The sequence below is a fragment of the Drosophila willistoni genome, chromosome 3R (assembly GCF_018902025.1).
Source record: "Drosophila willistoni isolate 14030-0811.24 chromosome 3R, UCI_dwil_1.1, whole genome shotgun sequence".
NCBI classification, from domain to species: Eukaryota; Metazoa; Arthropoda; class Insecta; order Diptera; family Drosophilidae; genus Drosophila; species Drosophila willistoni.
Genome location: NC_061086.1, coordinates 5,675,569 through 5,689,214, shown reverse-complemented (window position 1 = coordinate 5,689,214; position 13,646 = coordinate 5,675,569). Strand labels below are relative to the sequence as shown.

At 34.9% G+C, this 13,646-nt stretch overlaps 1 protein-coding gene across 3 annotated transcripts; it reads right to left on the bottom strand.

Moving 5' to 3' along the window:
* Positions 1-159: 159 nt before the first annotated feature.
* Positions 160-5,423, bottom strand: LOC6651123 (LIM and senescent cell antigen-like-containing domain protein 1). Of its 3 annotated transcripts, none has more exons than XM_047010054.1 (7): positions 5,392-5,423; positions 2,611-2,730; positions 2,241-2,546; positions 2,041-2,182; positions 1,716-1,974; positions 830-1,648; positions 160-760 (listed from the first exon to the last, which is right to left on the bottom strand). In XM_047010054.1, exons 2-6 carry the CDS (start codon positions 2,712-2,714, stop codon positions 1,452-1,454), a joined length of 1,008 nt encoding a protein of 335 aa, XP_046866010.1. In that variant the 5' UTR covers positions 2,715-2,730; positions 5,392-5,423; the 3' UTR covers positions 160-760; positions 830-1,451. The 3 variants fall into 3 exon arrangements, with proteins under 3 accessions (XP_046866010.1, XP_023036198.1, XP_002072959.1); XM_023180430.2 differs by lacking the exon at positions 5,392-5,423 and adding an exon at positions 5,021-5,259; XM_002072923.4 differs by lacking the exon at positions 5,392-5,423 and adding an exon at positions 2,800-2,884.
* Between the last annotated feature and the right edge of the window lie 8,223 nt (positions 5,424-13,646).

Below are 13,646 nucleotides of genomic sequence, written 5' to 3'. Positions count from 1 at the left end.
ACTCCAAAACGATAGCTTTGTGTTTGGATCCTGGTTTTTCAACGGTTAAAAATTCCCAGTTAATGTATAATCATAATCACATCATAATATTTTGAATATTGACACTTGTGCACAATACAAGATAGTACGAAATATAAAGAAATCCAATAATTGCAAATATATTCTATTAGAATTTATTTTAATCCGTCGACTTCTTATTTGGAATGCCAGAATCGTTAGAAAATATTTTGTTTTTTACAGATGAATTTAAATATGGACGATTAACCCATTCGGAATCGGCTGCTTTAATATTCTCCAATGTACTCAGTTTAATTTGATATAGCTTCAATTAAAATCTCGGTCCAACTTCTTTAAGCTCCAATTCTCAATTTACGTATTTATATTTATGGCGTCGAAATATTAAATGAGCCTTTTGCTCGCCCATTTTACCAATATCAGGAATATCATGCCGCATCACAACATCAGATATATTGAAAAATGCAGTAGGACCATAAGGAAGGTGACAAACAACGAGGCCATCCGGTACACCACGGTGTCCATGTACAATTATAATGCATGCATCACGGTCTCATGCATTCTTCATTCATTCTCATCTTGTATTTGCCTCTGTTCATCTGCTGGGTGTTGGGTAAAATCAGGCGAAGTTCTTTCATAAAAATTTTCATTCGCGACGAGGCATCGTGCGATGTGGTTAACATGATTTTTGGGTCTTCACAACCAGCGTAGATATAGTCATCATTAACAGCTGCGTTTTCTCCACCTAAGAGACAAAATATTTGTTGGTAATTATCATCAATTTTTAGTTATTTATAGTTATGGCTGTAAATACCTTTAATGACATACTTCAGCGAATTGTCCACAGTGAAGCCTTTGGTTATATGTGCATAATTGACAGGCTTATTAATTTTTATATTATTTTCAGTGCTTTCTTGATGCTTTTTCTTTGCTTGAACGCGTTCATCTTGCGCTTTAGTATATAAATATTCTCTTCGCTGTCTGGCTAAATTAATTGATCCATAATTATCATAAAACTATTCGTTTACATTTTTTGTTTAATTATTTGTCAAGAGTGTCAAAGTTTTATAAATTCCAGACAATCATTCCGATACCATTTGACCTGGTTTGGTTTAATTCAAATTTGTAGCTAATAAGTTAACACTCAAATGCCTTCTTATTATTTCCATATATGGAAAGAATAATATATTTAAATTCATATTACAAAAAACATTCATATATAATATATGTATATAAATAAAAAGTTCAAATTAAATAACAACATTAAAAGCTGTTAATACATATCTGATTTGTTTTGTTGTTGCTTAGCTGGATTAGATACACATACACATACAATTAATTATGTGAGAGCGGGAGAAAGGCATTTTTTAGTATGTATTTAGTTAATAGACAAAAAGGCACTGTGTTTTGGTCTCAAATTGGCATAGAGCTTCAAACTAGACATTCTTCTTCATTGTCATTTCGTGGGCAGTGCGCAAACGACGCCTCAACTCATTGGGGAAGCGTTCATAGCATTTCTTGCATACAGGTTTCTCATCATATTCATAGAATTTCGATTTCTGAGTCATCTTTGTATCACACACCGAGCAGGCAAAGTGATGGACACACCAGGCCTTATTTAAAGCAGTGAAAACTAAAAACGAAAGGAAATTTTGATCACAAAGTGTTTTGACCAATGATTTGGTGAATAATTTGCTTACCATCTCCTCCAATCACCTGATTGCAGACAAAGCACAAATTGCCAAACAATTGATGATAATGCGTCTCACAGTAGGCCAGACCACGCTTTTCATAATGCCGATGACCCAGAAATGGTTTCTCGCATTTGGCACACACAAAATGCTCGACATGCCAGTGCTTGCCCAAGGCAGTGACCACACGCTCCTCAATGGGTCGTCGACAGGCGCCACAAATGGGAATTCCCATTTTATCGTGACAGCGCAAGCAATACAATTCATTCTGATCATTTAAAAATAGTTTTTCTTATTATTATTCACTCATTCAGATCACTTGGAATTAACCCACCATATCATTGGCTGCTAAGCCAGGACGACTCTTGACCTCACGCGCAGTGGAATCCAATTCAGTGCCGCAGGCTGTGCAATTAAAATGATAACCATGATAGACTTCTCCGCGAAAACGCAAAGGTTCTTCATCGATGAGGCCACTAAAAGTGAAGATTTAAATCAATCTCTTGTCTGGAACAGCCGCTGTCTCTTACTTACTGGCATTTCTGACACATATATCTTCCGGTTATCTCTGCCTTAACCTTGGCATTGCATTCGTGGCATAGAGCACGATTCTGATTCTTAATGAATCCGCAATCCGCAAGCTCTTTGGCACACAATTGACAGCGGAAACATTGTGGATGCCAACTGGCTGACATGGCCTTAATGACGCGTCCAATAACAAATTCACCACACTTATTGCAGCACGGAGCAAACAGCACGTGGAAATCACGTTCACAATATTTACGTCCCTCGAACTCATAGAAGATGCCATCCTCGAATGGTCGGAAGCATTGGGCACAGCTGCAAGACATTTACAGATAGAATCAGTCAAAGACAAATGGTAAGATAAATTGTTCCAACTCACACAAAGCACTGCGTGTGCCAGAGTTCTCCATTAGAGTTGACAATCTTCTCGGTGGGTTCGAAACCATCGGCGCAACGCGTACAATGCATTGCACCCAGCGACATATTGACGGCCTGGACTCTGGAATGGATTACCAAGGAACACTAGAATTAGTAAGTACTTTTTAATAGATATTCTGTTAATGTTTACACTTCTGCTTTGGAGTACATCATGGTTACAAATGGTTAATAAATATAGTTTAGTTTGTGTGTCCACTAAACTGGACAGATTATGAGCAACTGGAGACTGAAATTGCTTTAGTTGGGAGTTTGTTTGTTCTGTGAGCTTCAGAACCTCTTATCAAGTTGTCGTTTTTGTGAATCATATTTCTGACGAATGCAAAGACGATACAATACATACGAGAATGAAAATAAAAGCTTTAGATTCCTCATTTCGGGTGCAATGCAAAGAGCGAACAGTTCTAGTGGAAGCGTTATACGGCACGGAAGGGCGCTGGCTGCAACCTGCGGCAATGGGGAATGAAGTGAAAACCGATATGGTCAGGTGAAACCCGATATAAATGTGTCATTACATGGAATAATTGGGCAGACAAAATATCAATTTGACAAAGATAAGGCATAAATAATCCTTAAATGTTTATAAATTGTGTATAAAGATAGTGATTACGATGAAGTGAACAAGTTGATTTAAAGGGCTTTCTTTTCTATACTATTGTACCTTTTAGTCTGCTAAATCTATTCCTATACCAAACTCAATTTCAAATTCTTAGAGAACTTTTCCTTTTAACAATTTATAACTAAATCCATTTCTCGTCCCGGAAAACAGTTTACCCAATCCCTGGTTTGCAGTGTGCTTATCTCCAAACTTTGTAATGAAACTTATTTTTGTTCCAGTTACACATTGTATATTAAATTTATAGCTTTTGAAATTGATAATTTGCCTCTTTTTGACATAAGATGAAAAAACTTGATGAAAGTTTTACTAAAACCCTAAACAAGGGCGTGGCCAAGATTCAAATTTCAATCTGAGATTGAATGAAGTCTTAACAAAAAGTGTTTAATTTAACCCTCTGCCCAAATCTGGGAATGCAATCGGAGATGCCATTTCAAACAAATTAAAATTATAAAGAACTATAAATTGTTCTTATCAAATCTATATTTACTTTTTGACTTTTTAACCGAATAGGTCCCACGACTTACATTTTTTACTCCATTATTTTTATTGAGTATTATGAATCTGTTTTCTGATCGTAGAACTTGCCACATAATTTTTATATGGACATTTTGAAATCTTTAGGCTTACATCTATTAACTTGGTTATCCTTTTCACATTTTAATATGGACGGATTTCAGGGAAAAGGTCCGGGGATCTCACCAAAATATCGATGTGTTAAATAATTTTTGATTTTTCGTGGCTCTCATTACGTCCATCAAATAACAGTAAAAAATATACAACTTTTTTTATTTGCAACAAATTTATAACATTTAGTAGAATTTTTCTTTTATGCAAAGAGTATTTTACAAATTTGTTTAGAAGTTACAGCTTTTTCATACTTTTGAGAGCAAATTTTCCTTATTTCCCCCGCTTAGACCGGCGTATGATTAAAGAATTCTTTTAATATTGGGTTAAAATAAAGTTTTTTATGTCAGATGAATAGTGTGGGATCGAGGTGTGTATTAGCAGAATAATAATCTTCAATTTCACTCAAAGATTTGCCACTTCTTAAGGGTTATTTAGAAGATTCCAACTACTAAACACGGACTAAAATTCTATGAAACAAATCGATGACTCTAAACTAAATGAATGAAATAGAATTTGCCGCCAATTTGAAAAAAACTAATCAACCCACACACATCAAATACACGCACATCAGTCACACACACACACACATACATATGTTTAGGGGCTATGGTAAACAAGAGTAGCGACGGCGGCGGCATCTATAAATAAATTGTTGAATTGATGACGACCGCATGACGTCATCGATGGATAGAAACAAACATCTGGCGCATTAACACCCTGGTAAATGCATCTGCAGCAGACCTGAGCATCCAAATTCAATGCCTCCCATGGAATGGACCCAAGAGATTTGCATATTTCGATTGATGGATGTGTTGGGTGGGGGGAGAAAGCATTTCAATGGGGATTAGCGAAATGAGCGAATGCAACAAGCCAGACAGACTGAAAGGAGAGTGAGAGACAGAGAGAGGACGCAGAGACAAGTGAATGAAAGCAGCATCAAGTGGGTCAGTGCGAGATTAGGCCGTATTATAATGAATTGTAGTGGGTTTCGGCCAAGGAGAAGGGGTAATGTGATGTAATGTGGAATTAGAAGTGGGCGTAAAGGCAGCTGAATTCCAAGGCCATTTAATCAGTTTTTGGATTAGATTTTGTGTCATTCTTTGCTTACTGCACGGGTGGCATGTTTATTTGTTGTAATCGCTTTCACTTGTTGCACTTGTTGTTGGTATTGGCCTGGCCTACAAGGCGTTTTTAGTACACGACGACGAGATAGACACTGCAAATTGAAATCGGTAAAGATTATATCTCCCACTTAATGTGGTTGTTGTTGCTGCTGCTGCTCGTATTGGCAATGCCAATTTAGCTGACTTCCAGCTAAATCCGGTTCGCGAGTAAGCTGAAACTGCCAAAAAGGGCCACAACTGTCAACATCATTTGCTTAGAAAACAACAACAATCAAATTCCACAAATTAATTAATTAATTATATATCATTTGTTTTTAAAATCAAATATTTATCAAAACAATTTAACTACAAGCACCTTTTCTATTAAATAAACAGAATTAATGTATACCAACAACTAACACTTTAAAATAGAATTGTGTTTTTTGTGTAGAAATTTAACTTCTTTGCAGCAAAATCTGGTCTGTAATCTGGTCACACCATACCCACGTAAACAAAGACGTAACACTCAGGAAAACTACGTAGCTGCGTCCATTACCGACAGCTGGACACTCTGTCGCTTCACACCAACGCCGCATCTTTAAAGTACTATTTATTATTTTTGGGGCCGACGGAAGCCCACGAAGCTTTTACCTGAAACCCAATATGTAGTTAAGAAACTAAGGAAATAATTAACTAGTACATGGTAATAACGAAAGATGCAAAATAGTTTTCAAAAGTGCATATACAGCAGATTAGGTAGGGCATGGGATGTACATAGTTGTCGCCTAAGTTAAAAAAATAGTTAATTTTGATAGTTTTCCATTTGCATGCTATACTAAATGATAATACTAATTAATAACAATGATACAAATAACAAGTGTTAAATGCTTAAAATAGTCAAACCTCCTGACTTATACTCGAATTCGCCCAGCCCGCAATTCGCCGGGCCAAAATGATTCTCGGAAATATAACCAAAGTGATATCGATAACTATATTTTGGGTAGGCAACACTGCAATTCCGGGCGCATAAATTTAAAAGCGAAATAAGCAAACCTTTTATTTCTTAACGAATTCGGCAGTAAAATTCTTACAATGTCTAGAGATAAGATTTTATTAAGGTGCTTTGTTTTTCTTTATTTTTCGATTCCCTTATCAGCTTCATGTGTGTTCGTTTTATGAGTATAAAAACACTACAAATTTTCGTAACGATAGACTTATCAGTAGTTCTAACTAATTATAGGCAGGTATATACATAAATATAGGGTAGGTACTCATAAACAAAGTTGAAATGTTAAATTGGAAAGAGATTGACTCATTTTATTGATATTAGTTTCAATTTTAATTACACTACAATTTCTATTTCTCTCAATTTGCAAAAATGAAAAAAACTTCCGCCTTTGCGCCGCATTGAGGGTCGAATTTCGCGATTTCCGCAATGTAAAAATATTTACAATTAATAATAATAAACTCTCAGTTGGCAACAATTGCTCTTTATTTGTATATCAGCACAATGCAAATAATGCATTGCCAACACGAATCAAAGGGCTTTTGTTTTATCTTTATTCGAAAGATTTTACCTTGTTTATAATACGCCAACTAAGAAAGGGTCTATTAATTTCTATAAGAAGTTTGTAGCGCAACAAAGAAAAATACATATGTTAATTTTCTTCCTGATAAGTCCGATAGGCAAACAAGATAAGAATTGTAAACTCACTGTTCACTTTAAATTGAATAGAAACTTATTTATTTTTATTAAAATGTTAGTCAATGATTCTATCTATTTTTAAATGCAGAATAATTATTATTCGCTGTGTATGAAAGTTTAAAATATTTATTATACTATTTGATAATTCTAAAGTTTTAATCATGTAGTTTAAAAGCAATAAATACAACATTTTTTTCTTATTTTTTGACCTTCCAACTAATACCATGCATAATAAAATTTAAATTGTATAACATAATTTAATAAAACTTAAGTTACTTATTAAGTTTCCTTTCAATTAAAAAGCAAATACATGACTAAAATCTTATTTTAAGAGTCAACGTACTTGTATTTAGTTAAAGGTCCAAGTTGTTATTGCTAGTTTAATATCACCTTACCTTAAAGTTTATAACTTTTGGGCTAAGCTGATAAATAAATATGGACCTACCCAGAGAATAAGAATATTGATAACCCAAGAAAAATTTTAATTTAGGAGTGAAATTTGTACGCATTTTGTGACTTCCCCCGGATCTTAATGTTCTCTTTAAAATATAAACTAATTTGATGTTGAAAACAATTAGCCAAATTTGCGTGCATCATATTTAAGGGTATATAAATTACGGTAATCTATGGAGGACCAGCCCTCTTGCTTTTTTGTAACATTTAACACAAAAAAATATACTTTAAATTGTTATTGTTTAATTCAGTTAACAAACAAAGCGACACCACAAGGCCACGATAGGTGTGTGTGTGATAGCGAGAGTGTGGGAGGGAGAGCGGCAAGGAGAGAGCGGACTGTCACCGGCCGTCTTACGACTGTCTGTCCGTCCGTCTTTGTGTCTTCCGTCTGCGTTCCCACACGACAAGCGGCACGTAGCAACAGCATAGAACCGTCTGGGCGCCTCGTAATTAAATTACATTTTATTTTTATGTTGTTGTTTACCAAAAAACAAAACAAAAAAAAAACAACATGATGAACTTTATTTCGCCGATTCAAGGCTCTCGATTAGTTTTCAGCTAATCAGTCTAGAGACCCTAACCGAATTTGAAAATGCAAAAAATGGGCGCTTTCCAAGCGGATGCAGTGGGTGTTGTTGGTTGGTTTCTATATTTAAATTCAATTTATGCTATTTTATTATTGCAGCTGGCCTAAAGCCGGCAAACCAGATAAACAACAAACAACTCGAGTTTTGTAGTTGGAAATTTTACTGTGGAGTCTGCACACATACATACACACAAAATACTGTCTCTTTATATAGACACACATAGATATGGTACACGCCCATGTAAATAACTGCATCTGCGTACAGTTTGTCAAAAAAGGAAACGCACTGAAAGCAATTGCAGTGCGTATGAATGGTCAGTTTAAACTAATTTGTTTTTATTTCGCTGCTATATGTTTAAATATTTTGTATGAAAACGTAGATACAAACGATACCAAAGGAGACTTTAAACTATATTAAACCAGAAATTGTAAGAAAGTTAAGTAAGTAACTTCTTCCAAGGGGTCATAAATATATGTAAGTACAGCAATATTACAGATTTTAGAAATATCTGGCTGGGTTTTAGCCGACTTGAGGTCAATAAATCTTACTAATTTATAAGATTTTTAATCATAGGCACCACACAAGGTCAGCAGGTTGTCTGTATACCTATTTCAAGAACCACAAAGTTGTATCATCAGCAGACTTCGCTAAAGAATCTAGACTTGCAATGACCATACCATAGACTACATTAAGCAAAAAATGAATATTTATGAAAAATCTTCATAAATATTTGTAGCAAAATAGGGCGAAAACTGAGATGAATACATAATCTGAATACCAACAAATTACTGAGTTACTTGGGATTTGAGGAAATCAGAACTAAATTCGTGGCCACTACTGTACATCAAATAAATTTGCCTTTTAAAGGATTTGTAAACTGTATATATAGCAAGTTCTGTGATCAAATAACAGGTTTTTAAACATTTTTGATACTATCTTAAATTAATATAGATGATTTACCAAAATAAAATTTAACCACTGTTTAATCATTTTTTTACTGTGGTTCATTAGGTTACTGAATACATTTAATACCGTCAATATTCACAACTATTTTCGATGATTTTTATATTTCTGTCACATCACATTTCGTCCGCCTGAAGACTTTTCTACCGAACTGTGTTCAAAGCTTTTGTGAGCCATGGATCGAGCTCATTTTCTTGCGAGCTTTGCTTAAATATTTCAAAAATTCCAATTGCATAAAAACGCAATTACCACCTACCAACAAAAACAACCCACGACCACGGTTAACAATCACGACCGTCGATCGTTGATCGTCAGCGGCGCCGAATGTCCGCGTTGCATTTGGATTTCCATTCCATTTCGAGGTCTTATCGCAGTGATAGCAAGAGGCAAGAGGCTTATCGATCTCCAAAAAGACACCTTGCATTGCAAATTTGTTTATTACACTTTTTTGTTCGCTGACCGGCACGTGAATTTAATCAAAATGCTCTTGCCTTTTGGCAACAAAATGAAATTTATTTTTATAGGCGTGGGTGTAGCGAAAGAAAGAGTGCAAAAGAGATGGCGAACGTGAGGCCAGACACACTGATTGCTTGGAGTGGCTAATCGAGTGGGCGGAGATGGTCGGTGGTCAGGGGGCAGATGGCTCTTCGAAGTAGTTCAACCTTAATGGGGTGGCGGGTGGGGTTTAGGTTTCGGTTTTGATTTTCTGTTTTGCAATTGCAAATCAAAGTCAAATGGCAAATCATTTCATTAAGCGTCAATGTTTCCTTGGCAACAGCAAAAGACAAAGCTAAGAGACAAAGCGACAGAGAGAGAGAGAGACAAAACCAACAAATATTCAACAACTAGACGTCAAAAGCTATAACAAACGAACAAAAAATAAGAAACCTGTCTGTAGGTTAAGTTAAGACGACGACTCTTGTCTACCCTGCATAAGACTTGAGTTTTCATCGAGGTTAAAAACGTTTTTAAATGAAAGTTAGTTCTATTTAAAAACGTTAATTTTTTATCATTTCGAGTATTGATTCATCAGTCCGGGCTAAAGTCAAAATGTTCCCTTGGATCTATATCGAAAAAAGCATCATTTAAAATCTAGATCTATTTTAAATCGATCCATGGGAACTGCGGAAATAAGTGTACCAGTTGTAAACAAATAATTTTATTTTTGATTCTGAGATTATTAAAATCGAGATCGATAATAAGTTTGGATGCAACCATGTTCACTTACAATTAGACAAAGAACTGTTCTCCCCTTATTACATATATAGGGTGTCAAAGTTCGTCTTTTTCGTTTTTTTGTTTTGCATTTGCATTTACTTTGACGAATTCGCCGCTGCTGGGTTGCGAGTGTCACTTGAAAAGTACTTAAAATGCAAGGTTAATTATATGAGTTGTGAGTTTCGCAACTTTTGTGTTCACCCTCCTCCTGCCATATGTATGTGCAACTGCTGAGAGTTCATTTTTATTTTATTTTACTTTTTTTCTGCTTTGTTTTGCTGTGGCAATGTCATTAGCACTCAACAAAAACCCCAGATAACTTGTGGCTCAACAAAAACAACTACAAACAGACTTGCATATACTGTATATGTACATACATAAAGGCCCAAATGTATGTGTAGATTTTGTTAAAAATAAACTATTTAACCTTAACGATGTCGTTGCCGTTGCCATAGTGACGTAAATTCAGCAAAAAAAAAACAACAATAATAATAAAAAAAAAATAAGCAACACTAAAACTGCAATCTGTAGATAACGGTTTTGTCAAAGAATGCGCAATAAGCAAATATTCATAGATTAGAAAAGGACATGGGCGGTGAAAGGATATAAAGAGAGATAAAAATAGTTCAAGCGAAACTTTATAAGGAAAGTTTCTAAAATGAATTAATCAGCTGATCTGTGATTACCGTCTTTGCAAGCATCGTTCTTAGCAAAGTTTTTTTATTCCTGAAGTCATTAATCATTAAATCTTAGTATGCTTCAAACTCTTTATCCATAAATAAATGATTCTCAATTTTTTTCAAATAATAACTAAATTTCCATCTTATCCACATTGGACCGAATCGCCAATTATTTGGCATAAACAAAACTCGAACATTCTTGTAATTTTACTTCATAAAACTTAGTACATTGTCTATATATGTATGATGATTTAATAAATAATATTGGCAAAATGCAATAATGAAATTTATATCGACATCTAAATTCAGCTAATTATGTCCTTTTTTTCTACGACGAAATTGGCGAAAAATGGTAAGTAAATATTAGAAGTAATGGAGTATAAAGACCAGGGTGTATAGGTATTTTAACCTAAAGTTTCTTTTATTCCAATGTATATACCACAACTACATACAGCTTCTTTAAAGAGAAGAACTTAGAAAAACACATCATAAATTCGTGACCGCCACTGAATATTTCAAATTGTATTCTCCAAAAAGAGAGAAATCTAATGGAGAAAAACTAATGTTCTAATGTTATTCCTGTTAATGTACCGTTAGTGGTACTTTAAATGTTTTAAGGGGTTACGCCACCCCTGAAAAAAAAAAACATTTTTTTGGCTCTAAAAATCCTCTATAGTTTGAAGAATCTTTTACACTTTACATCATATCGGTATTCGAATTAGTTCCGAAGTTACAGCGTTTAGAAGTGAGCGCGGCCGAGTCGGCCCCGACGCGGTAAATTTTTTTCTTTTTCGTTTTTCTCGAAACTACTTTTTTTGAACCGGGGTGTCAAATATCTCCGAATCTACTGGACCGATTTGGCTTAAATTTTTACCACATATTCTTTACAGTGTTGGGTATCCGCCCACGTAGGATTTTTGATTTAAGGTCCTGTTTGGAAGTTATGAATTTTTTTAGCCAAAAATGTTCTCCGAAAAAGAGCGTTTTTTGTTAAAACAGCCGCCAATTTGCCAAAAAAAAAATAAAAAAAAAAAAATCCTACGTGGGCGGATAGCCATAGCGTTCCTGAATAACAAGATTTTTTTTTTCGGATTTTTCGGGTGATGTTTAGCCGAGAAATTTGACACCCCACCTGCAAGGATTTACAAATCATGGTGGCACTTGCCGACCCACATCTCCGCCATTTTGTTTTAAAAAAAATTTTTTTTTTCAATAAATACTCTTAAAAGTACCCTCAATCTGTGTATAATAAAAGTTTTTTCCTAAATTGTATACTGGCCGCACAGTAATAATTCATTTTTTCACCTGTTTTTTGGACCTCAGGGGTGGCGTAACCCCTTAAAAATAATAATTATTAATTTATTTCATATTTTAATAATTATCTATCATTATTTATTTTAATGAAGTAAGTAAGTCGTCTCGCCGACTTAGGTATACCATACACCAGTAAAGCAAATATTTCAACTTTATTAAACAAATGCATTTTCACACGCTTTTTACAAGCATATCTTAGTATCTCGCTCACTCAATCATACGAGCACCCTAGCGCCCCCACCAGCCAACCGCCAACTCCGGCCTTATGGAAAAACGTTTATATGCATAACTCGACTGTTTTTTGTCCGATTTTGATCAAATTTTGCTAGATATTAGTATTAAATTTAAGTGTGCCAAGTGTGATTGCATAAGGTAAAAAAGAACGGGAGATAATCAAGTTTTTCAAATTACGGGGGCGGAAATGGGCGTGGCAAAATTTTTATACATACAAAATGTGTGCATTTACTAAGCGAATATACATACCAAATATGGGGTCTCTAGCTGGAATAGTTTTTGAGATAAACGCTTTTTTTAAATTGCGGGGGCGGAAAGGGGCGTGGCAAAAATTTGAAATAAACTTGATCACTCTACATACTACACGAGTCTACGTACCAAATTTGGTGGCTCTAGCTCTTACAGTCTCCGAGATCTAGGTGTTCATACGGACAGACGGACAGACGGACGGACGGACAGACGGACGGACATGGCTAGATCGACTCGGTTGTTGATCCTGATCAAGAATATATATACTTTGTGGGGTCGGAGATGCTTCCTTCTGCCTGTTACATACATTTTGGCGACTTTAATATACCATTTCACCCTATGGGTGTATGGTATAAAAATAATAAATATGTATATATCTTTTCCTTTTCAATTTTTAGCTTTTTATCAACAATTTTATTCTACAATTGCGTTTACGCTCTGTCACCGTATATGTGTGTAAGCGCTGACAGAAAGACATGGCAAAATTAACTTTAAAAATTTTGGTAAAATATTAAAAATGAATGATTATGCGAAATATCGAATTAATATGTGTAATATTGAACTTTATTCTAAATATTTGCCGATAAGGCCCAGCGGGCAAAGGATGGTGAACTTGTGATTTCCCACAACAGTTTTTTTAAGTGTTAAACGTGGCTATCCCTCTCCCACATGTAGCATATTGTATAGCAAACAGGAATTGGTTGATTTCTATAACGTAGTAGATAGTAGGTAAGTAGACAAAAGAAAGTTTACATATTTTTTTTTTTTTTTTTTTTTTTTTTTTTTTTATATAGACGTAGTCGTACAACGCTCAGTACGAACAAGTGGCCCATATGACACCAGGCCCGGGCCTGTTACGAATGACCCTAAGTAAAGTTAATGTTACAACCTCTACCCACTCCGACCTAAGGGCATAGGCGTATTACATATATAAACATAAATTAAACTAAAGAAATAGAAAATATTAAATGTAATGAGATAATAGGTTACATATAAAAAGAAAACAGGATAGGTATAAATAAAGATGATTACAACTAATTACGAGCGAGGAATGACAAGATCGCAGTTTTAATACCCGGAAGCGATGTTTCGGAACCGATAACGTGCCAAAATATGAACATGTTGTTGAAATAACTCAAAAATAAAAGACTTGTCTGCATAGAAACACACAGACCGTCACTGGTCAAATTATTTATATCCTCTGTAATGGCATAAAAATTTAAAA

What these genes read in the sequence shown, in the direction of transcription:
- LOC6651123 (XM_002072923.4), bottom strand. Translation starts at nt 2,822, where the DNA reads ATGATGTACTCCAAAGCAGAAGT. An exon ending in TATATGTGTCAGAAATGCCA is followed by an intron (nt 2,183 to 2,240) that starts GTAAGTAAGAGA and finishes CTTCACTTTTAG; the next exon opens with TGGCCTCATCGATGAAGAAC. An exon ending in GCTTAGCAGCCAATGATATG is followed by an intron (nt 1,975 to 2,040) that starts GTGGGTTAATTC and finishes TTAAATGATCAG; the next exon opens with AATGAATTGTATTGCTTGCG.